Source organism: Garra rufa, chromosome 3 (genome assembly GCF_049309525.1).
Source record: "Garra rufa chromosome 3, GarRuf1.0, whole genome shotgun sequence".
Lineage (NCBI taxonomy): Eukaryota > Metazoa > Chordata > Actinopteri > Cypriniformes > Cyprinidae > Garra > Garra rufa.
In genome coordinates, this window is record NC_133363.1 from 14,133,301 (window position 1) to 14,160,678 (window position 27,378).

The 27,378-nt window shown below is 38.8% G+C and overlaps 1 protein-coding gene across 2 annotated transcripts; it reads right to left on the reverse strand.

Annotated features, from left to right (window-relative positions):
• Window positions 1-3,372: 3,372 nt before the first annotated feature.
• Window positions 3,373-27,368, reverse strand: LOC141330932 (ankyrin-2-like). Of its 2 annotated transcripts, XM_073835744.1 has the most exons (10): window positions 24,485-27,368; window positions 24,129-24,260; window positions 23,304-23,453; window positions 22,959-23,139; window positions 22,793-22,868; window positions 10,667-10,750; window positions 10,303-10,467; window positions 8,331-8,519; window positions 8,029-8,120; window positions 3,953-4,904 (listed from the first exon to the last, which is right to left on the reverse strand). In XM_073835744.1, exons 1-10 carry the CDS (start codon window positions 24,645-24,647, stop codon window positions 4,694-4,696), a joined length of 1,443 nt encoding a protein of 480 aa, XP_073691845.1. In that variant the 5' UTR covers window positions 24,648-27,368; the 3' UTR covers window positions 3,953-4,693. The 2 variants fall into 2 exon arrangements, with proteins under 2 accessions (XP_073691844.1, XP_073691845.1); XM_073835743.1 differs by lacking the exons at window positions 22,793-22,868; window positions 22,959-23,139; window positions 23,304-23,453; window positions 24,129-24,260; window positions 24,485-27,368 and adding exons at window positions 11,143-11,232; window positions 11,629-12,846; window positions 13,241-16,578 and having other exon boundaries at window positions 3,373-4,904.
• Between the last annotated feature and the right edge of the window lie 10 nt (window positions 27,369-27,378).

The window sequence follows — 27,378 nt, forward strand, 5'->3', positions numbered from 1 at the left end:
GAAGACTGCTGATCTGACAGTTGTCCAGAAGACAATCACTGACACCCTTCACAAGGAGAGTAAGCCACAAACATTCATTGCCAAAGAAGCTGGCTGTTCACAGAGTGCTGTATCCAAGCATGTTAACAGAAAGTTGAGTGGAAGGAAAAAGTGTGGAAGAAAAAGAGCACAACCAACCAAGAGAACCACAGCCTTGAGAGGCTTGTCAAGCAAAATCGATTGAAGTATTTGGGTGAACTTCACAAGGAATGGAATGAGGCTGGGGTCAAGGCATCAAGAGCCATCACAAACAGATGTGTCAAGGAATTTGGCTACAGTCGTATTCCTCTTGTTAAGCCACTCCTGAACCACAGACAACATCAGAGGCGTCTTACCTGGGCTAAGGAGAAGAAAAAATTGACTTTTTTCAGATAAGAGCAAGTTCTGTATTTAATTTGGAAACCAAGATCCTTGAGTCTGGAGCATTCTTATGAAGTATTCTAATTTGTTGAAATAGTGAATTGGTGGGATTTTGTTAAATGTGAGCCAAATCATCACAATTAAAAGAACCAAAGACTTAAACTAGTCACCTTTATTTATTTATATAGCGCTTTTAACAATACAGATTGTGTCAAAGCAACTGCACAGTATTTAAACAGCACAATAGTGTGTAAGTAACGCATTATTGTAAATAATCAATTTTCAGTTAAAGGCAGTTCATCAATGAATTCAGTGATATCATCATCCAGTTCAGTTCAAATAGTATACGATATCGCTGGAAAGTGTCCCCAACTAAGCAAGCCAGAGGCGACAGCGGCAAGGAACCAAAACTCCACAGGTGACAGAAATGGAGAAAAAAACCTTGGGAGAAACCAGGCTCAGTCGGGGGACCAGTTCTCCTCTGGCCAGACGAAACCAGCAGTTTGTACCAATGTCCGATTGTAGAGAACTCATCAGGTTCCTGTGGTGTAGCGCCGATGGCCGTCTAGGTTGGCGAGGTCTTTAGTGATGATCCGTCTCTGGAGCTCATCTGGTTGACATCCACGGCTATTGTAGTCATCTCCAGATGGTGATCCATGATCTAAGCCGGTGCGGACTGGATCCAGGGGACTGCAGTGACCATCTGATCCGGATACAGGCTGGGTCTGGTGGCTACGGTGACCTCGGAATAAGAATGAAACAGACTAATATTAGCGTAGATGCCATTCTTTTTACGATGCAACGAGTGCATCAGATGTTATGGGAGGTGTTTTCGGTTCCGGTTGACCTAATTAATGCAGCCTAACAATCCTTTAACGGATTTGAATTATAGGAATGTGTTAATGTTTTTATGTGTAAGCCAAACTACTTCAGTCTGTGTGCATTGAATTTATTTAATACACAAGTTTCACAATTTGAGTTGAATTACTGAAATAAATGAACTTTTCGATGACATTCTATTTTATTGAGATGCACATGTATATATATAGAAGTCAACATTTGAAGTGGATCATAAAAGTTGTCCTAATGAAACTACAAAATTGGATCTGCAAATGTACATACACCATGCAGAATCTGCAAAATGTTAATTATTTTACCAAAAAAAAAATGGAATATACAAAATCAGTTAATTTTTATTTAGTACTTAATATTTTACATAAAAGACAATTACATATAGTCCACAAAAGAAAATAATAGTTGAATTTATAAAAATCGCCCTGTTAATACTGTTATTATCCGAATGATCCACAGATGTTTTTTTGTTTAGTGATAGTTGTACATGAGTTCATGAAAAAAAAAATCATTCAGGTCCCACAAATTACTTTGTTTTTCAGCATTTTTGTGTATTTGAACCCTTTTCATCAATGACTGTATGATTTTAAGATCCATCTTTTCACACTAAGGACAACTGAGGGACTCATGCAACTATTACAGAAGTTTCCAGCGCTCACTGATGCTCAAGAAGGAAACACCATGCATTAAAAGAAAACTTTTTAATTTGAAGATCAGGGTAAATTTAACTTATTTTGTCTTCTGGGAACCATGTAAGTATCTTCTGTAGCTTCTACAGGGCAGTACAATATGAATATATGAACATTTTAGGAATTATCTAGTGGACTTATTATAGTGGACTTCAACGGTGCCCCCAGGTTTGAGCTTCCAAAATGCAGTTTAAATGCAGCTTCAAAGGGCTCCAAACGATCCCAGCAGAGAAAGAAGGGTCTTATCTAGCGAAATAATCAGTCATTTTCTAAACAAATTGACAATTTATATACTTTTTAACCTGAAACGCTCGTCTTGTCTATTCTCTGCGATGCACATGCAAACTCAGTGTAATTCGGGTCAATACAGTTAGGGTAGGTTGAAAAATTCTCATCTCGATTTCTTCTCCAACTTCAAAATCATCCTACATCACTGCAGAAGTACCTACCAATGTACATGCAAAGAAGATAGGTAAAACAGTGATGTAGGACGTTTTTGAAGTTTGAGAAGAAAACAAGAAGTAGGTTTTTCGACATACCCTAACTGTATTGACCCGGATTACACAGAGCAAGGCAGAGCTAGACAAGACGAGCATTTAAGGTTAAAAAGTTTATATATATGTATATATATATATATATATATATATAGAAAATAAATGATCGTTTCACTAGATGAGAGCCCTTTGAAGCTGCATTTAAACTGCATTTTGGAAGCTCAAACTTGGGGCACCATTGAAGCCCACTATATGGAGATCATTCCTGAAAACTTGCAAATCCATCACCCATCACATTAGCCAAACACAAACATGTGGACAAGCTTTTTCCTTAACATTACTTTTACCAGGTCTAATGGGTATTAGAACTAAACATGCCGTTTAAATCGTGCTTGCATCAGCATCAACAATAAATTACCTTACCCGTTTCTGTTGTAAAATTTTATGATTAGGATATATATGCAGCTGTAGCCTGCACTAATGTTAAATACTGTGTAGAAACACTACCAGTCAGAATTTTGCACATACGTAATCATACTTTATGATTATGGACATTCTTGGTCCTGACATGAACAAACCAGATGCTTTTAAACAGTATTAAAGAACACTCAGCTGTTTTTCATTTAGGATTTGCTACAATTCATACATACAAAACTACATTTTTGACTTTGTAAAAAAAATGTGCACAATTTATTTTTGTCTACAAAAAAAAAAACTAATTTTTGAATGTCTTTGATTCAAACTTATGAGAAACACAAATTCAGTCGTTTATGCTAACTTTTAAATAGTAGTATATGTTCTCAAATTATCACAAAATGAAAGTTGAATTGTTAAAAAGCTCTCCTCTGAAATTTCTGATTTCACCTAAACAAAAGTTTTTCTTAAAATTTCTTAAATTGACCATATTTTTCCTAATAGAAAATAAAGTAACAGTGAGATTAATGTTTCTTTTTATTATTATTATTATTTTACATCATTGCAACAGCAGAGGAAAACAAACAAACAAACAAAAAAAAACAGGCAATTTTTTCATCACTTTCTCTCCCTGTTCTGAGTTCTACTGTAAGTGCCTAGAGGAGCATCACAAATAGGGAAGATACAAGTCAAGCCCACAAGCACGGTTTTGGAGGAGGATTCAAATTATTGAATTCAGTCATACAAACATTAAAAAAAAAAAAAAAAAAAAAAACTGGGACTGCACAAATCAAGAAAATGGAACTTAATATTCATTCAAAAAGAAGAAAACTAACAAAAACATGTTCCAATAAACAGACGACGTTGCATCGTCACAGGGGAGATCTGAGAACACACATACATATTCTGTGCAGAGGTTAGACATAATGTTAATCGTGAAAACAAATAGGTCAATGACAAACAAAATAACTGTATGTGTAGATAATGACAGCATTCTTTCACTATGAAATGCCAGAACGTATGAAAAAAAAAATCATTTCGTCCACTTAAAACTGATAAATTCTCACATAATCTGTGTAAAAACCATTCAGAAGCATTCTGGGATTAAGAAAGACTACAGCATGATATTTATTTGTTGCTTTTAAATCTCAGTCATAGCCAGTATGAATACATAGCCAGTTATACCAGATAGCTGATTGCTTGCACTTGATTAACTGTGGTTACAAACTCACATGCCCCAAAGATATTTTGATGATATTTTATCAGGTCTGTTGTGAGATTTTGAGCAAGTAATCTGACATGTTTTTAATTACAGCAGTCCATTGATGCAGTTGTACAGCAATTACAGGAGACAAAAGAGTATATGACAGTGTTTTAAAACATTTTCAAAGTCCATTATTTACAAATGTCTTCACACCTTTAGTGGCTTGACAATGAACTCAGCATTCAAACGGACCCATATTCATTTTTCATTATTATGCTTAGTTCTGCTTCTACAATACCACAGCAACCGAAATGACGCACACACACACACACACACACAAAAAAAAAAAAAAAAAAAACATCTAGGTTTCATACTAATCACTCGGCAATTCAGGTAACACTATCTTTGGTCACAAAATGAGAAAATAAATCCAGTCAGGAACAAAACAAAAAAGACATTCAGCCATAATGCAGTTAAAATGTTTCCATTATTTGCCATGAATGAAAAGATCAAGCAATAAATAATAAAGGGGCATCTCGTTAAATTATGTTGTGTTATTACAAAGGGCGACAGATATAAATAAGCAGAAATTTGTATTAAATGCCTGCCACAACCAAACACATACAGCAGGAGGTGGTGGCTTATTGTTTGTCCTGCTCTCCTGCGCCAGAATCTTGCTTTACATCAGGCTCTGGGGTACAGTAGCGTTGAAGCAGCTGATGCAGGTGCTGTTGTAGGTCATCGGGTCGCAGGGAATCCGGGGTGTCCTCCAGTCGTTCCAGGTGGGTTTGTTTGGCTTGGCCATCCTTCACTACTGTGCTTTTCTGAGTGCGCGTCTTATGCATTTGGGTCCTACAAATCAACATAGCAGAGTCACACAACTGGTATGAAAAGATGTGAACATCTTTGAATTATTAGTTTATTATATGATCAACTTGTTAACCATTCCATTGAATAACCAGGGCTCAAGCGCACATAAAAAAAAGACATAATTTAGCAATTCTGTAACCACCTAAATCAAAGATTAAAACTTTTTTTTTTTGGCAAATTACCATAGAAATCGTATGTTTTTTAACGTTTATGACTGCTATAGCGACAGCTGTGGGCAATCTCCTTAAAGGGATAGTTCACCCAAAAATGAACATTTGATGTTTATCTTCTTATCCCCAGGGCATCCAAGATGTAGGTGACTTGGTTTCTTCAGTAGAACACAAACATTTTTAACTCAAACCATTGCAGTCTGTCAGTCATATAATGGCAGTCAATGGGCACCAAATCTTTAAGAGTAAAAAAAACATACACAGACAAAACCAAATTAAACCCTGAGGCTCGTGAAGATACATTGAGGTCTTAAGACACAAAATGATTGGTCTGTGCAAAAACAGTATTTATATTATTATTTACCTCTGATTTATCGCAACGTTCTACTCTCCTGAGCGCGTTCACCCAGTCGGTGCGTGCATATTGGCCTCTCAAAATTGTAATTACTTGTGCTTATCCTGATTCTGGCAACCGATTAAAAACTAAAAGATTATGTTTTCTTGTGCGAACTCATCTGGGAGTGTTGACTTTTCACAGACTACATTGCCAGAGCATGTTGACAAGTCACACGGTGACACTTGCTGTTGAGAACGCGCTCCAAACAGCTGAACGTTCCGGTGGATCAAAGATAAATAATGATATAAATACTGTTCAGTTTCTTGCACAGACCGATAGTTATGTGTCTTAAGTCCTCAATGTATCGTCACGAACCGCAGGGTTTAATTTGGTTTTGTCTGTGTATGTTTTTTTACTCAAAGATATGGTAATCATTGATTGCAATTATATGACTGACAGACTGCAACGGATTGAGTTAAAAATTCATTTGTGTTCTACTGAAGAAACCAAGTCACCTACATCTTGGATGCCCTGGGGGTAAGCAGATAAAGATCACATTTTTATTTTTGGGTGAACTATCCCTTTAAAACTAGCTCCATGCTTGTTTAGAATCAACCGTCACATGTGTTTTGTGAAGTTTTGAGTTTTCCTTTAGGTTTTTCTAAACGACCCCATTATGGCTTCCCAAAGAACACATTCCCACATTTTTTTTTGATAATTATTGACATAGAGAGTCTAGAGAATTGTACTGCAGTGTTTTTTTCCCCAGACTGAGCAAAAAACCTAGGACTAGTTTACAAAAGTAGTTTTTTTTTTTTAACATCTTCTCTATCACTGAACTAACTATTTGATTGACAGCAGTGGTTCTAGAAGCAAAGTTGTCTGGAGGAGTTCTAGCATATGTGTCTGTGCGGAAAAACCGCACAATGTACAATTGTTTATGCCCTTGAAAAATGTGATATCACCCCCAGTGGCTGATTTCTTTCAAATTTCTCACAGTCCTTTGGGGCAGTGAGTCCAACAGGCCAACAGAGTTTCGTTCTGATTGGCCTTGGTTAACCTTGTCTAATAGGTGCTAATATGTCTAATATGGGCAAACGGTGGCCATGTTTTTTCTACATATGCAAATGTCCTTAAAGACACTTGTGGCACTTTGGACAAAGACTTTACACAGCAATTTTCATGTTGATAGGACAAATGGTTGCGTAGGTATAGCCATTTTTATGGTGCAACCAAGTGGCCAAGCTCTGCGATATTTGTTGTGTGACCTCAGATTTTACATAAGTGTTCTGAGTTTTTAGCAAAAATATCTCATTCTTTTCAGGAGTTATAGGCATTTTACTACAAGTGGCCCAGCCCCTTTCAAACGTTTTGATGTCCCTTTGCTACAGTGAGTCAAAAGTACAACTTTTTTTTTTTTTTGATAATTATTGATATTCATTCTCCAGAGAATCTTTCTACACTGGTTTGGTTTGGTTTCTCCAGGTGTAAGTTAAGGGTCCCAACGACATAAGACACTTGAGCCTGCGACTGACGGTTTAGCAGTTATGAGCGATTTCATACTTTTGATTGCTGTAGTTCCCCCGTCAGGCCATTTAGGACTAGCCTTGGTGACATTGTCGGCGGTGTAAGTACTAATATCCCTCCAAGTTTTAAGTCTCTATGACTTACGGTTTGATCTGTTTTACATGGAGATTGCTGATCCTTGGCCATTCTTACAATAGGGTTTCAGCACTACGTGCTTGAACACCTAAAAATCTAAAATAAATAGCATGGTAATACTAGTTTACCAGCTTGACCAGCGGCAAACCAGCATAAATCATGCAGGAAAAATACCACATTGAATGCATTCGTAAAAATTGCATTGCATGTCCTAGAAAACTTAACAGCATGCAAAAAGTAACAGAGGTGGAGTTTGGCAATGGGTCAAGTTAGTATGAGAACATGTTAGAAAAGTAACACACTGTAGCCAAGAATGATACAATGCAGGTTGTTTTTTTTTTTAGCACAGACATGCCTCTACAAAGCCATTTTTACCTGCAAATAGCCTCTCACACTTTAAAGCACCAAATTTTCTGATTTAGTATCATACCCTTTTTTAAAATTATCAATAAATTGTCTGTTATCAATAAAACAGTCGACCACCTAAAAGGGGTTCTTTTTATGCTCAACTTCCTTTAGTGCATAATGTTGCTTTTTGAGCATAAAAAAGATATGCAAAGTTACATAGCACTCATCTAAACTTTCACAAATGCCTTGAATGTAGCCCTGTGATTTCTTCAGGGAACATACATACATAACTGACTGTGTTTATGGGAACTTTGTGTGCTTAGGAACATAAGCTTGCAAAAACAGAATGCTTCCAGGAAAGAGGGGGTATTTACAGCATGGTATAATAAATATATGTGGGATATTTTGAGCTAAAATCTGGGGACACCTGGGACTTACATTACATCTTATAAAAAGGGACATAACAGGACTTTAAGAACTTAAAGAAATCAATTTAGTTACAAGACTTTGTGAATTAGGTATTAATAACTGCTCTTTTAATATCACACCATTCTCCTAAACAGCTACATGACCATGCCATAGTCCAGACCTTCTGACCACTGATCCATCCTCTTTTACCATCTCTCTCTCAACTAAATGAGGCAGATGCACTTTTCCAAAGCTTCCTACATAGCTCAAAGCCTAAACATATGAGAGAGAAATTACTGAGCCAAGGAGAGAATGCAAATATAAGACATTTAGTGAAACTTGTACAGTGAGCTTTGTTGAAAATAAAGATACACTGCATACATAATATTTACTATAGTATTTACTGTGAACAAGAACGCATTTGAATACAATCCATAAAATGTCTAAATGTCATTGCATTAGATAACAACCAAATATCTAGACCTTTTCAAAGTCGTCTTTGGCTGATGGGAGATCCGATGAGAGTGCAGGGTCTCCAATTTGTTTTTCCATTCGTTCACCTTGCACTACCATCGTTTTGACGACCTTGCTGACCTTCCGACCTTGGACAGGCTCTTCCTCGAACTCAGAAGATGTTGCTCCAATGTAAGACAAAGGTTCAGAGAAGGTCATCTGAAATGCATAGACATGAGATGTTACCTTTAGAGAGGAGGCCTACTCTGTGTAGTAATGAATGAGCGTTTTTTAACCAGGGGTATCAAAAACACCAGTGCAATACATGTTATATTTACATGAACTGGTAGACTGCTCAAAACAATATACTGCACAATGCATTTAAGGTATACTGTACATTAGTTCAGGAATTAGATTTGTGTTCCCTTTTGTTGCACTCCAATATTAACTATAAAGCAACATTCAGGACTTTATTAGCCTGGGCACGATACTGCACTTATGTACTTGTTTTAATTAAATGCTCCGATACCAAAAACCGATACCTCACAGTGTGTCCACACAAAGAAACAATAGTAAAATGGAGGTATCTAAGATCAAATGTACAATCCATCCAAAAATTTATGCTTTTCTTTCTTCTGCTGAACACAAAATGAACAGTTTTAGTTCACAATGACATCAATTGTATGTTTGTACCACCATAGACGTTGAGGGAGACAAGTCTCCTCCAATAATTAGAAATGGCCAATCTGTTCCCCCACAATATTTGAAATTCTTGCACTAATTATGCAGCACTCAGTTTTTTTTTATGATGACAAAAAGATTTAAAGCTCTGCTTCAGCAGTCTAACAGCGCCCGTCAATCTAAAAAAAAATTTGATGGACCAACTATAGAGGGTTTGCACTTACGTCACGATTTGCAGAGTTTCTTTGATTTTGCACGATACTCGAATGTAAACAACGGCATGGATTGCTGTCTAAACCACAGAAAAAACATGTGGAAGCTGCTAAATCATATCGAGAAGGACTTAGTAAGCAGGAAAGGGCGCAATAATTTGACAAACTAAAGTTAATAGGTGGTAAAGATATGTATGAGCAGTATTAATTAAGATATTAGCGTAATATTTCACCTACCTGACCGGAAATTCTAATAATATTGTTAAGACTTTTTGCCCTGGAAATCCTGGTTCTGTTTAGCCAACCACAAACGCCTTTTGTTTCTTTTTGCACTCTTCTACTTGATTTGTTACAACTTTTGCCAGTCTATAGTAATCCAAATGTTTTTCCTGGTCCGACCGATTAGTACAGCCCAAAACATGACAATAATGAACCACTTTCAGCAGCAATAATCAGCAAATGCAAGTTTCATTCAGTGCCGCCAATATGGCCGACTATATAGTTGGTTCCCCCAATGTTCAAGTCATGGTTACAGCCTTGATTTGTACATACAATGAAAGTCAATGAGAACTGAAACTGTTATACACCTTTTGTGTTCCACAGAAATAAAGAAAGTCATACAGGTTTGGAACAACATGAGAGTGAGTAAATTTTTGGATAGACTATCCCTTTAAGAAGGTATGTGATGTAAATGCATAGCATTAATAAAATACTAAATAAACTTTAAGTTTGTTTGAATAAACATTCCTTACTCAAGTTTGTAGTTAAATTTTTCATTTCAAAATTTAAATTGCAAAAAAAAAAAAACTATGTAAAAATAAGTGGTTCTCTACATTACTACAGATAAAGTGTCATTAGATTACTGAACTGCTGCACAGGAGCAGCTCTAAATGAGCCATTAAATGAAAGATAAAATACTAAAGAACAGTGAAAATAACAGAATCACATACAACACATTTGAACTGGCATAATTAGGCATACAAATTACCAAAGGAAAGGTCAACTCACTAAACAAATGAAGCTAACTAATATGACTGATATTTATATTCAATTTTTCATTCATTCATATTCTAGGATTGTTTATACAAAATCCAAATTAGGTTTCACACCTCGGTCTGCTCTCCCCCGCTCCGTACCACTGTCCTCTTCACAACTTTAGAGAAACCGTCAGCCTCATCCACAGTGACAGCTTCCTGCTGCGGACCCTCCAGCATCACTTCCTCTCTCTCTACTCCATCTGCTGACACATACTTACGGATGACTTTCCTTGTTATCTGTGTGGAGAAAATTTAAAGCAAGTTTAAACTATTTAGAGAAAATATAATTAATATTATCAATGAATTCATAATTGAATTGAATTCATTCTACAATTAACCAATTGAAAGGTTTTTGCTGCAGGGCAAATACAGATGTTACATAGCGTTGACTGAATCTGTGTAAAGACAGGGTAAAGATGAAAGTTAAAGCATTTACCTTTTTGACCACCAGGTTTCCATACTCATCAGTGTATTTCTCTTCTGTCACAGTCTGAGGAGGGATTTCGGGCAACTCGTCACCCTAAAAAATATAATAAAAATCATAAATGTAACAAGCAAAATTAAATAATGTGATTATAAAATATTTTTTTAATTAAACAAGTTATTGACAAAGACGTGTTTCATTAATGAGACCCATTACGTTTTCTGTAAGAAGATAACGGAAATTGACTCCACCCACATTACCTGGATTTGATATACACAGTCACGTTGTTTTAGTTTCAACTGGCATAATTAAGCATTAAAATCCTGAGAGACAATACTTTTTATGGAAAATTAATATAATATATATATATATATATATGTGTGTGTACCAGCAAATGAAAACACTATTATTGTTCAATATCACACCAAAAAATTGAAATGGGGGTCCAATGACACGAACACACATACCCAAACACCCAAAACAGGTACCTGAATTACAACTCTGCGCCGCACCACCCTGGTGGTCAACACTTCCTCCTCTGAACTATCAGACAGCAAACCTAATTCTTCAGCTATTTCCTAAGAGTAGCAGAGATGCATTGTGGACACATGTCTTAAGTACTATCATATACCTCATATACTTGCACTTCACACCATGCAAAGCCCGTACTCCAGAAGTTCCTTCTACATGCAGTCAGGAAAAATATTGCTGCTTATAAACTGTCACATTATATCCAACACTTGAGGTACTTCAGTTAAGTGAAAGCAATGGGGTGCACACATATAAACTATGTTTATTACTTTTAATCAAAACACCAATTAGTTTGCTGTTATTTGAAAATATGTAAAATACTTTAAAACATTGCATTAAGGCTTGAGTAAGTTTGTTAGCACAGGCCAGGGAGTTGCAACACTCCCAACACCTTCAGAAACGGAGCGGAAATGTCAGTTTTGTGCTCATGCTAGATGGCTTACCCTCCCTAGAGAGTCATCATCGTCATCATATTGTGCTTCCCCTATTGGAGTTAGCTCTTCAGCAAATGAATGATCACCTGTATAATCATAAGGGAAAGTCTTCTCCTCACCAACCTCACCAGTGTATTCATCCTCTGGCTCAAGAATTATGGGTAGGTCCTCGCTGGCCCAGGATAAAGGCCGATCATCCTTTTCCAACTGTGTGTGCTCTCTAAGTTTAGATATGCCTGTCAGATATTCAGGGCTGCTTGCCAAAGATGGAAGTTCCTCAACGTGGTAAATAGTTTGAGAAACATCTAAAACTTCTGATGATCCCACCTCTGGCTCAGATGTATCAGAAAACGTTTGTCGGCAATCAAAAAACTCAGCATCTGACTCAGTGCTATCTGTACGTAAAGGTCTTGGCCTGGCTTTAAGATTAAGACTGTAAAGTGGAGAGTCAATGTCTAAAACTCCAGTGGCATCTAACTGCATCTGGTTACCTGTCAGTTTTGTAGGCATCTCGGAGGCTTTGAGCTCCTGAGCCACTTCCAGAGTACAAGGTGTCATAGCAGACACGAGTGGATAAGTTCCAGGAAAGGTTAAACTTAATTCAGGCTTTTCACCACCTAATGATGGTGATGCCTGTTCAAATTTAGAAACAACATATTTAAAATCTGGGGAAAGCTGGACAGTCCCTGCAGCACAAGATATTCTCTTGTCTAGAGATTCATGGGACTCTACAGTATTCCTTTGATTAGAATAGGATGTGTTAAATATAGGTGAAATGGGACTTAAATCAGCAAGTGACACCTGAGTGTCTGTTGATGGAGTCTTCACAGATCTTGAGGGTAAATTTTTATGATCACGTGATTCAAGACCCAAACTAAACGCAGAGAAATTAATTTGATTTAGTTCAACTCTTCTGTGTGAGTCACTGAGGTAAAACTGAAAAGAATTTACTTCTTGCAATTCATTTGATTCTTTAGGTTCTTCAGGTAATGAATCAGGAATGGATCTGAGGGCCTCCAATTCAAAAACAGGTTGAGATATGTTGTGCTCAGGTATATTGGAGACACATGTGGCCAGATATGGCTCTTTTGATGGTTCACTGGTCACCAAGGGTGCTGTTAATTTTAGTTGAGGCTGTAGACTTTTTGAAATTGATGGTGTATCTCCTTTTATCAGGTTTAAATCTTTCACTTGAGGCACTAAATGAATGTCCTCTGAGACACTGTCCTGTGCAAAATGAAAAGAAACAAACAATGTTTCTCCCTATTTGTATGAATTCCATAAAACAAATCCAACATATTTTGTTGCATGGAAAGATTAAATAAATTACATGCTTTAACATCTGATGCATTATATGGATATCCCTTCAAGCATGCAGTCTAGAATAGGTCTTATTACAAATAATGCAGTCTTAAAATGACATCAAAACCATTATGCTGAATTAGTAAACATTCTCAAAATTGACCACTGCACACTCCCTAAGAGTTGTCCATTTAGTCTCGATTTGTTAGTAGACCCAGAACTGTAAAAATGTTTCAGGGCAGATCTCACACTACATTCCACTTGGTTCATACATTGTTATGAACACACAAGGTTCACAGCTACATGCTCAACTTCTTACCCTTTCTTTGTCATCTTGAGGGGCTAGTTTTCTTAAATCATGTCCTAGATCTTCTTTTTGCTGCTGTGGACTTTCCATGTGTGTGGATGTGTGGATCTTAAGGCCTTTGCTAGTTTCTTCATTTGTAGATGCACTTGTTGTTGTGGTTATATCTTGTTCTTCACAGTAAGTAACTGTCTTTGTTAGACTTTCTGTGTCCTTTTGTGTTTGCTCAGAATCTATATTGTGAGATGCATTTGGTTTTGGTCCATCATCGAAAGAACACTCAATCCTAATTTCAGAAACAGACTGAAGCTCCTGAAGTTCACGAGAAGATTCAGTTTGTTCCATGCACTGTTCAAATGTCACTAGATTCACCAAAGCAGCATCATTTTCAAAAACAGGTAAATCTTTCTTACTTTCATCAATGTCAGAAAAAGACAAATCATTCAAATTCTCATAAAACTCATCTTCAGAGTCAATTATCACTGATTCAGGTGATTCAGGCTGATAATATGTCTCAAAAACTGAAGGTTCTGGAGTAATAGTTTCAGTTAGTTCTATGTCTGATGTTGCTGCTTCAGGTGATGGGTTTCGCAATTCTGTTTCAAGACAGAACATTTGAGGTGATAAAGATCTAGAATCAGTGTCTGAAAAATCTGAGAGAGATGATAAAGGTCTGTTTGGAAGTGGGGACAATGATGAATATGATTCAGGATACACTGAGCCCATATCAGAACTTTCATCATTGCACACTGAATGGGATAGTGGACTCAAAATGGATTTGTGTTGCATGAGTACCTTGCTAGGTTCAGATGTATGTTCATTTGGAACTGGTGATGGTGTTAAGTATTCAGGTATAGGTGAATCAGGTGAAAGACTTCGAAATTCATTCACTGAGAAAATTGTCTCAGGGGATGAGGGTCGACTTTCAACCAAAAACTCTGTCCATGATAATGAAGGTCTGTGGTCGGGAACTGGTGATTCAGGAGAGAGTTGACTGTACTCATTTATAGATGTATATGATTCTGGTGAAGAGGCTCTCCTATCCGAAGAGTCAATTAGACATGTATTTAAACTTGTATAACAAAACAAAGAATCAGTGGAAAATGCTTGATTTTTTCCAAACAAATCAAATGAGTCTGTTTGTACATGGGATTCCAGAAAATTGGTATCAAAAGGTGAGGATGTTTCACTGGAAGATAGAGTATTGTTGGAAATTGTATAATTGTGCTCAGTGCTTTGATTATTTGCCTTTATTTTAGGAAAAGTCTTTAAAGTCTCAAACACACCTGGCTTTGGACAGAAAGTTTCACCTCTATATTGAGGATCATACAAATGGGAGATTAATGCTAAGGGAACAGCTTTGTACACAAGTTTATATTGAGGCACCATTGTGAAAGTTTGGTTTATTGGTAGATATGTCACATTGTTGCCTAGCTCGTGGCCAAGTGATTGTTGGCTTTGATTATCAGTTTGACTGTGTTCTATTTCTAAATCACATGGATCCACAGGAGATATTTCACCTGATGCAGGAGATAAGGGTCTATTTTCAGTCCATGTAACATCCTCAGATGCAAAGCTTGCCATGTCAAATTCTACATCAGATGCAACTGATTCTAGGGAGGATGATCGGTATGTGGTTTTTGGGGTGACATTTACATACACTGATGACTTGAAGTCATAAATGGGTGAGTCTGGTGATAATGGTCTTTTTTCATTCAAGGACATGATTGATTCAGGTGAGGATGGTCTCTGTTCAGTAGCTTGAGATGCAATTACCCATAGTTCAATGTCTGTCTCTGATGTAGGTGACTCAGAGGACTCTGATCGGCAAACATTTATATCTGATACTTTATGTATACGAGAAAACTGTGAAACAGAGTCTGGAGGTAATGTTCTACACTCTTCCAATGATGTAAAGAACTGTGGAGATGCATGTTCCATCACAGACATTGCTGTATGAGGTGACATTGGTCTGTATTCACTTACTGAGTCAGGGTAAATTGGTCTAGGCTCAACTTCTAATATTACTGATTCAGGAGAGTTAGGTCTTTGCCCTGTACTAAGGTCTGATGGATATAATTCAGTTTCATCACCCAAAGAGACTGAGGAAGTAGATAGCGAATCAGATTCTGGTATGGAAAATGTGTATGTGAATGGTGTGAACTCAGGAACAGGTGAATCAGGGGACAGTGGTCTGTTTTCAGTTACCAGTGTCAATGATTCTGGTGAAGATGTTCTAAGATCCATCAGCGAGTCATCAAATACATCTGCCTTCATTTCTATTTCTGATAATATTGTCTGAGTAGACACTGACCTGTATCCTGTTACCAATGTTGGTTCAAAGTGTGAGGAGTAATACTGAGGTATTGGAGAATCTGGCATGAGTATAGGTGAATCAGGGGAGAGAGATCTGCCTTCATTTATAGATTCTGGAGAAGCTTCTGTTGTTAAAACATTTAGTTCCTCCTCTGACAATTCAGACTCAGGGCATGGGGATATATAATCTGATAAAGACCTATTATATGGAACTGATTCAAAAACTGCTGGGAAATACTGTGGTACGGGTGAGTCAGGTGAGAGCAATTTAAAATCATTAACTGAGGTATCAGAGTCTGGTGAGGATGCCCTAAAATAAGCAAATTGAGATTTAATCTCACCTGAGGTGGGCTCATTCTCTGATACTAAATCCACTGAAGAAAGTCTATACTCACATTTTGAAGCCTTGACCTCTAACTCATACAACTCATAACAAACATCTGATGTCATAGACTCAGGTGAGGATGACCCATGTCCTTTTATTGGTCTTGGTTCAATGAATAATTCTGAGTATTGCGGTACAGGAGAGTCGGGAGATCTACATTCATTCATGGACTCAACTGACTGTGGAGAAGAGCCTCTAATAAACAGGTCTTCAAAAGAATGTTCATATTCTGTTGGTTCTGAGCACAGTGATTGAGGTGAACACAATCCACGTCCTAGTACTGGCAAAGTAATCTGAGAGAATAACACACTGAACTGAGGTACAGGTGAGTCAGAAGACAGTGCTATACCCCCAGTTTCTGATATTATAGACTGGGGAGAGTCAGGTCTTTGTTCTGAATTAAGGTCAGTTTGACAAAGTATATTATCGTCATCCACACAGTCCAATTCTGGGGAAGTTGGACAGGAGCCTGCCTCTGGCATGGTAAATGATTGTGTAGATCGTGTGAAGTCAGGAAGAGGTGAATCAGGGGACAGCGCTCTGTTTTCATCCATTGATGAAATTGACTCCCAAGAGGATCTTCTAAGATCAATGACCAAGTCATCAAATGTATCAGCCTGCATATCTATTTCTGATAGTACTGATTCAGGGGATAGTGATGTGTAACCTGTTATCATTGTTGGTTTAAAATGAAAGTTATAATATTGAGACACTGGAGAATCAGGGGATAAAGATCTAAAGTCAGGACTTTCATCATTTGTAGATTCTGGAGAAGAATCTATGATGCAAAAGTTTAATTCATAATCCTCATCTGATAATTCAGATTCAGGGGATGAGGACTGATAATCTGTTACAGAAACTGATTCAACGACTGCTGGAAAATACTGTGGTATAGGTGAGTCTGGAGACAGGGGTCTGCATTCATTCATTGACCCATCTGACTGTGGAGAAGACCCTCTAATGTCTTTCAAAAGCATGGCAGAGTCCGGTGACATGGGTCTCCATTCAGGCAAGGAGTCTGGAGAAAGTGGTCTTTTGTCAGTATCTGATAAAACTGAATCAGGGGAATCTGGTCGTAAATCAGTAGTTAACAAATCTTCACAAGGTTCACATTCTGTATTCTCTGAGCACAGTGACTGAGGTGAACATGTTCTAGGTCCTGCTACTGGCAAAGTACTCTGAGGGAATAATGTCATGAATTGAGGTACAGGTGAGTCAGGGGACAGGGGTCTATTCTCAATCTCTGATATTATAGACTGAGGAGAATCAGATCTTTGCTCTGAATAAAGGTCGGATGGACACAATTCGTTTTTCATTTCCAATGTGACTGATTCTGGAGAGGTTGGTCGAGAGCCTGTAAATGGCATGATAAATTTGTGTGTGGCTATTGTGAACTCAGGAATAGGTGAATCAGGGGACAGAGGTCTGTTTTCATTAAGTGATGTGATTGACTCAGATGAAGACCTTCTAAGATCAATCATCATGTCATTAAATAAATCATTCTGTACATCTGTGTCTGATGGTATTGATTCAGGAGATGGTGATATGTGACTTGTTATCATTGTTGGTTCAAACTGAAATGTACAATACTGAATTACTGGAGAATCAGGAGACAAAGATCTAAAGTCAGGCCTTTCATCACTTATAGATTCGGTTGATTCTGGAGATGAATCTAGGGTGAAAACATTTAATTCACATTCCTCTTCTGATACTGCAGATTCAGGGGATGAGGACCTATATTTTGTAACAGATATTGATTCAAACAGAGATGGAAGATACTGTGGTATAGGTGAGTCTGGAGATAAGGGTCTATATTCATTCACTGACCCATTTGACTGTGGAGAAGACCCTCTAATGTCTTTCAAAAGCATGACAGAGTCAGGTGACATGGGTCTCCATTCAGGCAAGGAGTCTGGAGAAAGTGTTCTTTTATCAGTATCTGATAAAACTGAATCAGGGGAATCTGGTCGATATTCTGTAGCTAGCAAATCTTCACAAGGATCACATTCTGTATTCTCTGAGCACAGTGACTGAGGTGAACATGATCTAGGTCCTGCTACTGGCAAAGTACTCTGAGGGAATAATGTCATGAATTGAGGTACAGGTGAGTCAGGGGACAGGGGTCTATTCTCAATCTCTGATATTATAGACTGAGGAGAATCAGATCTTTGCTCTGAATAAAGGTCGAATGGACACAATTCGTTTTCAATATCCAATGTGACTGATTCTGGAGAGGTTGGTCGAGAGCCTGTAAATGGCATGATAAATGTGTGTGTGGCTATTGTGAACTCAGGAATAGGTGAATCAGGGGACAGAGGTCTGTTTTCATTAAGTGATGTGATTGACTCAGATGAAGACCTTCTAAGATCAATCATCATGTCATCAAATAAATCATTCTGTACATCTGTGTCTGATGGTATTGATTCAGGAGATGGTGATATGTGACTTGTTACCATTGTTGGTTCAAACTGAAATGTACAATACTGAATTACTGGAGAATCAGGAGACAAAGATCTAAAGTCAGGCCTTTCATCACTTAAAGATTCGGTTGATTCTGGTGAAGATTCTAGGGTGAAAACATTTAATTCACATTCCTCTTCTGATACTGCAGATTCAGGGGATGAGGACCTATATTTTGTAACAGAAATTGATTCAAACAGAGATGGAAGATACTGTGGTGTAGGTGAGTCTGGAGATAAGGGTCTATATTCATTCACTGACCCATTTGACTGTGGAGAAGACCCTCTAATGTCTTTCAAAAGCATGACAGAGTCAGGTGACATGGGTCTCCATTCAGGCAAGGAGTCTGGAGAAAGTGTTCTTTTATCAGTATCTGATAAAACTGAATCAGGGGAATCTGGTCGATATTCTGTAGCTAGCAAATCTTCACAAGGATCACATTCTGTATTCTCTGAGCACAGTGACTGAGGTGAACATGATCTAGGTCCTGCTACTGGCAAAGTACTCTGAGGGAATAATGTCATGAATTGAGGTACAGGTGAGTCAGGGGACAGGGGTCTATTCTCAATCTCTGATATTATAGACTGAGGAGAATCAGATCTTTGCTCTGAATAAAGGTCGAATGGACACAATTCGTTTTTAATATCCAATGTGACTGATTCTGGAAAGGTTGGTCGAGAGCCTGTAAATGGCATGATAAATGTGTGTGTGGCTATTGTGAACTCAGGAATAGGTGAATCAGGGGACAGAGGTCTGTTTTCATTAAGTGATGTGATTGACTCAGATGAAGACCTTCTAAGATCAATCATCATGTCATCAAATAAATCATTCTGTACATCTGTGTCTGATGGTATTGATTCAGGAGATGGTGATATGTGACTTGTTACCATTGTTGGTTCAAACTGAAATGTACAATACTGAATTACTGGAGAATCAGGAGACAAAGATCTAAAGTCAGGCCGTTCATCACTTAAAGATTCGGTTGATTCTGGTGAAGATTCTAGGGTGAAAACATTTAATTCACATTCCTCTTCTGATACTGCAGATTCAGGGGATGAGGACCTATATTTTGTAACAGAAATTGATTCAAACAGAGATGGAAGATACTGTGGTGTAGGTGAGTCTGGAGATAAGGGTCTATATTCATTCACTGACCCATTTGACTGTGGAGAAGACCCTCTAATGTCTTTCAAAAGCATGACAGAGTCAGGTGACATGGGTCTCCATTCAGGCAAGGAGTCTGGAGAAAGTGTTCTTTTATCAGTATCTGATAAAACTGAATCAGGGGAATCTGGTCGATATTCTGTAGCTAGCAAGTCTTCAAGGTAAGATTCACATTCTGTGTTCTCTGAGCATAGCGACTGAGGTGAACATGATCTAGGTCCTGCTACTGGCAAAGTACTCTGAGGGAATAATGTCATGAATTGAGGTACAGGTGAGTCAGGGGACAGTGGTCTAATCTCAGTCTCTGATATTATAGACTGAGGAGAGTCAGATCTTTGCTCTGGAAAAAGACACAATTCTTTTTTAACATCCAATGTGACTGATTCTGGAGAGGATGGTTGAGAGCATGTAAATGGCATGATACCTGAGTGTGTGGCTACTGTGAACTCAGTAATAGGTGAATCAGGGGACAGAGGTGATGTGATTGCTTCCAGTCTACACTCAGTTGTTTCAAGAGTGTCATCAAGTACAAGTGATTCTGGGGATATGGGTCTAAATTGATGATGTGACAAAGGGGGTTTGTGCTGACACTGGAACATTGCTGGACTTTCATAATTAAGTTGAATCTGAGGTAAATCCTGACTATTGACTGTACACTTGACAGGTAGGTTTTGTTGAAAAGAATCAAGAATTTGGAATTCTGTAGGGGGTGGGTACGATTCCTTTGGATTATCTAAAGTTGTCGTAACATCTCCAGTGTTGTTCAAAACAACAAGCTTGGAGACACCTTTGTAGTGTGGATCAAATATTTTGGCAATACGATTGCTAAGCATAGCTTTAGACATAACAGTATGCTTTGGTTTTAGCAATTCACTCAAGCATTGTTCCTCATTGTATAGGGATTTAGTAGGCTCAGTAGCTAAAATTTGAGTGTATGGTTTTTCTATTGGCTCACCTTTAAAAGTAACACTTTCTACTATAGCCATGGATAAAGGAACATATTCAGGCTCTAAAATGACTGATTCCAGGGATTGCGGTCTTGGTTCACAGATCAAGGGCTCACAGTGTGAATATTCAATATCAGATGTTTCTAATTCAGGAGACGAGTCTCTCTGGTTCCCAAATTGGATGACATTAAAGTGAAATGTGGTTCTATATACAGGCACAGGTGAATCAGGTGAAAGGGGTCTGTATTCATTTATTGATGTAAAAGATTCAGGAGATGATATTCTGGTTTCAGGCAATACTTCTGATATTGGTTCGTTTTCAGTATCTGAGAGGCCTGACTCAGATGAATCAGCTCTATACAGTTTAGTAGGTATGAAACTTTCCCACTCTGTTTGAGTAAAGCTAGGAAGAGGAGAATCAGGGGAAAGGCATCTCTGGTTATTCAGAGATGCAGTTGATTCAGGGGATGATGGTCGACTTCCAGCTAGACACTCTAATGATATCAGATCACAGTCTATGTCTGAAATTTCAGATTTTAGTGATGGTGATCTGTATCCTGCCATGAGTGCTATAGAGTCATGTTGTATTTCTGTTGCAAAACAAGGAATTGGGGAATCAGGGGAAAGTACTCTATATTCATTTATAGATGCTGTTGATTCTGGAGATGATGGTCTTAATTCATTCAAAAATGTGTAAGGAGACGGAGTATAGCTTTCAAAACTTTTTTCAGTGAAGTGTTCGCTATATAAAATGTCAGAATTGATTGACATAGGAGACCAAGATCTATTTGATTCAGGTGATAATGATCTGCAGAAAATCCCAGAACCAGGTGAAATAGGTCTTTCTGTGTCATCCAACACCTCCAAATAATACGCTCCAAGTGAATCTTTTGTATATCCTGTTAGAGGGACTGTTTTTTCATCAGGTGCATGTAATGTTTTGTATTCTTCAACATATATTGTTAATTCTGGTGTCTCATTTTCAAATGTTGGCAAAGGTGTTCCTGGCCTAAAATCAGGCAATGGAGAGTCAACAGAGAGAAGAGTGCAGTCATTCAATGAAGTTACAGATTCAGGTGAAGATACCCTTAATTCAGCCATTAATATGCATGAATCTGGTGAAGACGGTCTATATTCAAATGGTACTGGTGAGTCTAAAGGCAAAGAGTCCACTGATTCTGGTGATGATCTATATTCAGATGAAGTCATACCAAGGTTATCAAGATATTCAAACTCTATATCTGGTGAATATGATCTTAGCTCAACTTGGGATGTTAAAGATACAGGTGTAAGAGGTCTACACTCCACAACTTCAGCTGATATTGAGGTGGTATATTCAGTTTTTGTGCATTCAGCATCTGCTGGTTTGGTTAGAGTAATAGGTATGGCTATTTCAACCCTTGCTTCTGAAGAACCAGAATCAGTTGTTGGAAGTGATAATATTTGCGGCTGCTCAGTAACTGAATCAAGTGACATTTGATTGAGTGTAGAAGGGGTGATCTTCTCCGTAATGTCTGTTTTACTTACAAGTGCAACAGACATGCTAGGTTGTTGAAGAGGACTGGAAATTATTTGAGTTATGTGTTGTGCTTCTTCAAGGGACAATTCTGTGATTCCAAACTGATCTGAAGATTCTTGTACACAGACAGGAATGATGTTACAATTCTCTTTATCCACAGAAGAAATCTCATTTTCAGGGAACCTATAAGTCTCTACAATTACACTCTTTTTGCATAGCTCAGATGAGACATAACTTTCACCATAAAGGGTTCTATAGAATCTGTCAGAAACTTCCTCAACATGGCGCTGTATATACTCCTCACTCTCACTTGGTTTCTTTGAAAGTGCAACCTCATATTTACTCTGTGAAGTAGATGCAATTTCTGTCTTTTCATTTGATGGAGATGTAAAGAAATGTATTGCACTGGAGACAGTTGAGGCAATATAATCTTCAGAATCTTGCTTGAGTTCCACAGACAACTCATTGAAATCTGGCTCGGCATTCTCAGATTCCAACAGGGTGTGCCCAAAATCTGACAGGGTTGTTTGTCTCTGCCTCAGCTTGTACTCCTCCATTGAATTAATAGGTTGAACATTCTGTTCATTGTCCTGTTGAGTGGAGACTGGGATAAATTGACCCCCAGTTGCTCCTAACTCTTGGAGAGGATCATTCACAGTTTCATGTGTATTGTTTGATGATTCATTGGAAATAGAACCACCTTTGTAAACTGAGTCATAAACGTGAGACTGCAGTCTCCAGGGAACAGCTTTGTACAGGGTAAAGAAGGGACTTACTTTTTTGATAGTGCCTGGGAATTGTTGACTCAGTCCAACCATATCAAATGAACTATGTGCTGAGGCTCTGACCACCCTGACAAATAGAGAATCAAATTTAAATAACTTATTACAGTATATTATTAAAACATTTTAATGGTATAGGTCTGGAATAGAATTAACTTACTCTGAACCCTTTTCTTTGTCTGTCAGCAACCTCTCTTTCTGGGGATCATCAAGGGAAGATACATTGCAGGAGAGATCCTCAGCAGATGCCACCAGTGGCCCAAGTTCTGTTCCTTTTTGTGTGACTTGTGTTCGCCGACCCGGCCTGGGGCTGTCCATGTCCTCCTGAAGGGCTGAAAAACCTGCAAGGCCAATATAGTTTCTGTTGAAATGTTGTAAAATCATTGTATAGGTGCAGCGATTCATCATCTTCTGGAAAAGTGATAAACAATATTGTGACTTTCTATATTTAAAAAAACAAAGCAAAACACAAATCTAATAAGTTTCAAGTTATTATAATCCATACCTTCACTATGATCCAATGATATGGTTTGCTCAATTTCTGCATAGGTGTGTGATGACTGGTCTTGACTGGACTGGATGATTTTTGTTTCGATGAGATGAACAATGTCCATACGGTTTATTTTTGTAAGTGTCTGCATCAAAGTGTTCTCTGCTGATAAGTGGAGAGATTATGTTATGTAAATTTTTGTATACTAGAATGCAACAGACAACCAGACAATGTGAGTGATCCTCCTTCTTTGGCAGAACCTGCTGCTACAATGTCATAATACCATAATTTGTTTTCTTTCACTTGCACATAACACTGGGCATCACTACCATATCAGAGCATGCTACACCAAGAAAGTAATAAGATATAAAAAAAAAAGGCTATAATCAGAAAAAAAAAATAATCTGAGCAGGTTTGAGTCGCTTTTCCTTTTTGATTGCAGACTCTCTGGAGTTTGATGTTTTGATGATTCCACAGAGGTCAACAAGGGTTGCTGTTTAGAATGGTCCACGTTCTTCACCAAATAGCTGATTAGTTCAAAAAATTATCCAGCAGTGCTGTTTTAGCGGTTTTATGTATTTGCTTAAAAACAATTTAACTTTTTTTTTAGGTAATTGTAAAAAGTTTATAGAATTAAAATGAATAATGTATGTTAAGCAGTTGTTGATAAAACAATTACAGAGAAGTGGATTCAGAAGGGTGCTGCACATTGGCGGTGGCTGAGCCAAAAACTTTAATTATTTATCATAAACTGATCTCAGATTTATTAATATTTGCTATCTGGTGAATAGGGTAATGCAAATTGAGATACAAACTAAAGGAAAACATATGTAGTCTTACCTGTAGTAATTTTGCCCTCCCTTTCTTTCCATAGCCTAATGAGAGCATGGCTTTGGTCTTGTAGAGAATTTGGATTTTCATTTCTTATCTGATTGATCTGTACCTCACTGAATTCAAGTTCTCGAGCCAATTCTGATTGAACAAAAACACATTATTATTGCAAACAAATGCAAACATTGCATAAAAAAAACATTCAAATATTTTATTTAACCATAACATATTTTTCAATAGAAAAAGATTTAAACACATTTTGTTTGAAGGATTTATGTATACCTTCTGTATTGCTCGTTAATATCTAAGTCACTATAACTAGATTAATGTAAGATGGTTAATTGATATTCAAAAAAGCCACTTACCTGACCAGCTGAAACCAAGGTGGTCTGCTATTACAGCCAGGCGCCCCTCTTTCCTGTCATCCTCATCCTGTGGATCTACTGCAAATTCCAGCAAAGCAGCAAGAGCCACATAAGCACTCAAATTTAATACTGGAAGTTTTTTTCTTTTTTTACAATTTATCATTTAATGCTAGGTAAATAAGGCCACTGGCTTTCTCATGTAGAAAATACATCAATTAATATTTTTAACTGTACTTTTTACCAACATTTCTGAGCAAACACGCAACAGAAACCATTATCATTTTGACTAATTCCCAGAAATGAGCAAATACGAGGTAAACTATCAATCATGAATAAATACTATGAAGAATTTGCTAAGATTGAAAAGAATGTACTATCAACAGTATCTTATGTTAAAACTTATGTTTTAAATTTAACCAATTCTGTCAGAATTGTATATGTAGTCAGTAAATATACTGGCAAAAAAAAAAACACTAGGTAAACACCCTCCACTGCATTGAGTTCCCTTCCGAGGGAACTCTCACCGCGTTTATTGCCACGCTGCTATTGGGGAACGCCGCAGCGTGACTCGTGTCTGAAGAATACATACGAAAAAACTACATGAAATGGCCGGTGACAGCATATGACGTCACCGCGGCATGATCGCCGCTGCTGGTGCGTCACTACCTGTAAACACACATTCTCTTCGCCGTCTTCAGCTTCTCTTTGTCTAAGAGTGCATGTATTCTCTCACCGGAGGCCTGCGTGACGTGTGTGGTAATCTGATACCCGCACTTTCACAGTGCCCGTGCTGCGAGGGGATAACGCAAGCAACATTAGCTCTTGAGTGAGTAGAATGCAATCGGTGCATTCATTGCTTGTTTGTAACGAGAGGCACGCTCTCATACCCACTTGCATGACTCTCAGGTACATGGGTGTGGTGAATAACAGCACATTCAGCTCCCGAGGGAACTAATGGGCTCATCGTGAAAACGCATTCACAAAGGAAGGAGGTGAGTTTCTCTGTTCCTCATTTTGCATGAGTGTGTTTGCCTCTCGCGGCATTAACTAACGCATTCACGGCGTCGCCAGCGGCTCCTAGCTTGCTTTATTCCTGAGGGAATTTGGCGCTTGGGTGGAGTATGTGTAGCTCCCGCGGGAGCCAAATATGTGCTGCGCGTCGCGATTGTGGCGTTAATTACGCGATTGTGAATTAATTGGCCTTGCTGGATTTATGTGACTATGGACTAGGTAGAACACTGCCTTTAAGTCCTTCATTCCATGAAGGCCCAGGTCTGAGCCCCAACAACACGAACTCCCTGCACGCTACCTTGAACCTATAACTCCTTAGTGGTTCTTATGTCCCATAAGAACCTCCATTTCTAATGGTCCGGATTTTAACTCCTTAAATGGGTTTTGTTTAAGTTTGAGTTAAATGCAGATCACTTATGGGTGAGTACGATCCATTTTTTCTTTTTAATAATAGAAAAGGAACTTCATACTGTACAGCCCTGTGTGTTGTGTTTTTGTTTCTCAGAGAAAAATATGACGAGTCTACGGTGGATGCTCCCTCTCTAATCCTACGGGTTTAGGAGCCTGTCCCTCTTGTCCAGGCTGATTCTCACTCTTCAGGCCTCATGCACGAGCTGGGCTCTCCCCTTTCTGAGGAAAGGGTTCGTAATGAGCGCCCCCTCGGCTGGATGGGCATTCCTCCCTGGCCTTCAGGGTTAGGAGCCTGTCCTCACGATTTCCAGAAGCTGACCCCTTCTCTGGGCCTAAGATGACATTGGTAACTCCCCTTTCTCTGGAAAGGGTCTACTCAGAGTACCATTCTCACCAACAGAGCCAGGCTTTCCTTCCTGTTCTTGGGTTTAGGAGCCTGTCCCTCTTGTCCAGGCTGATTCTCACTCTTCAGCCTCATGCACGAGCTGGGCTCTCCCCTTTCCGAGGAAAGGGTCCCTAATGAGCACCCCCTCGGCTGGATGGGCACGCACGAGCTGGGCTCTCCACTTTCTGAGGAAAGGGTGCCCAATGAGCGCCCCCTCGTCAGGACGGGCGTTCCTCCCTGGCCTTCAGGGTTAGGAGTCTGTCCTCATGACTAACCAGGAGCTCTCCCTTCTCAGGGCCTTGAGGTGACTTTGGTAGCTCCCCTTTCTGTGGAAAGGGTCCTCTCAGAGCACCAGCCCCGGGTTTTGGTATTCCTCCCTGTCCTCAGGGTTTGGAACCCACCCTTGTTATGCTAGAGACAGGACCTCTGAGCATAGAAGTCTCTTCGACAGCGGCAGCTCACCTTAATCCAAGGTTTGTCAGTAGCACCACTGTCGTATGGCAAGATTCCCCTTTGGTTGGGTAGAGTCTGTCACCAGGCTTCCTGAGTCAAGCATGATTGCTCCCCTTTGAGAAGGGTTCCACTTAAGAGCACTGTTCCTGGCAGGAGAAGTAAGCTCCCCTTCTGAAGAAGGGTGAAATCTGAGCGCTGCCTACTGGCAGGCAGGTTTTCCTCTCTGTTAATCAGGGTTAGGAGCCTGTCTGTGCCTGACTTCCGGGTCGAGTATAAGCTCCCCTTCAGGCTTCATGACTAGCTAGGAGCTCCCCCTATTCAGGGCCTCGAGATGACTTTGGCTGCTCCCCTTTCTGTGGAAAGGGTCCTATTAGAGCACCACCCTCTGGCGGGTGTTGGTATTCCTCCCTGTCCTTCAGGGTTTTGGAGCCTACCCTTGACATTGCTAGAATCAAGAGCTTCTTACATATAAGTCTCTTCAGGCTGCTGGCAGCTCACCTTATTCAAGGTTCCTTCAAAGTAGCGCCACTGCCGTATGGCGAATTTCTCCCTTTTTTCCAAAGGGTAGAAATAGTCATTACCTCCTCTCAGGCTTCCTGAATCGAGCATGATTGCTCCCCTTTGCGAAGGGTCC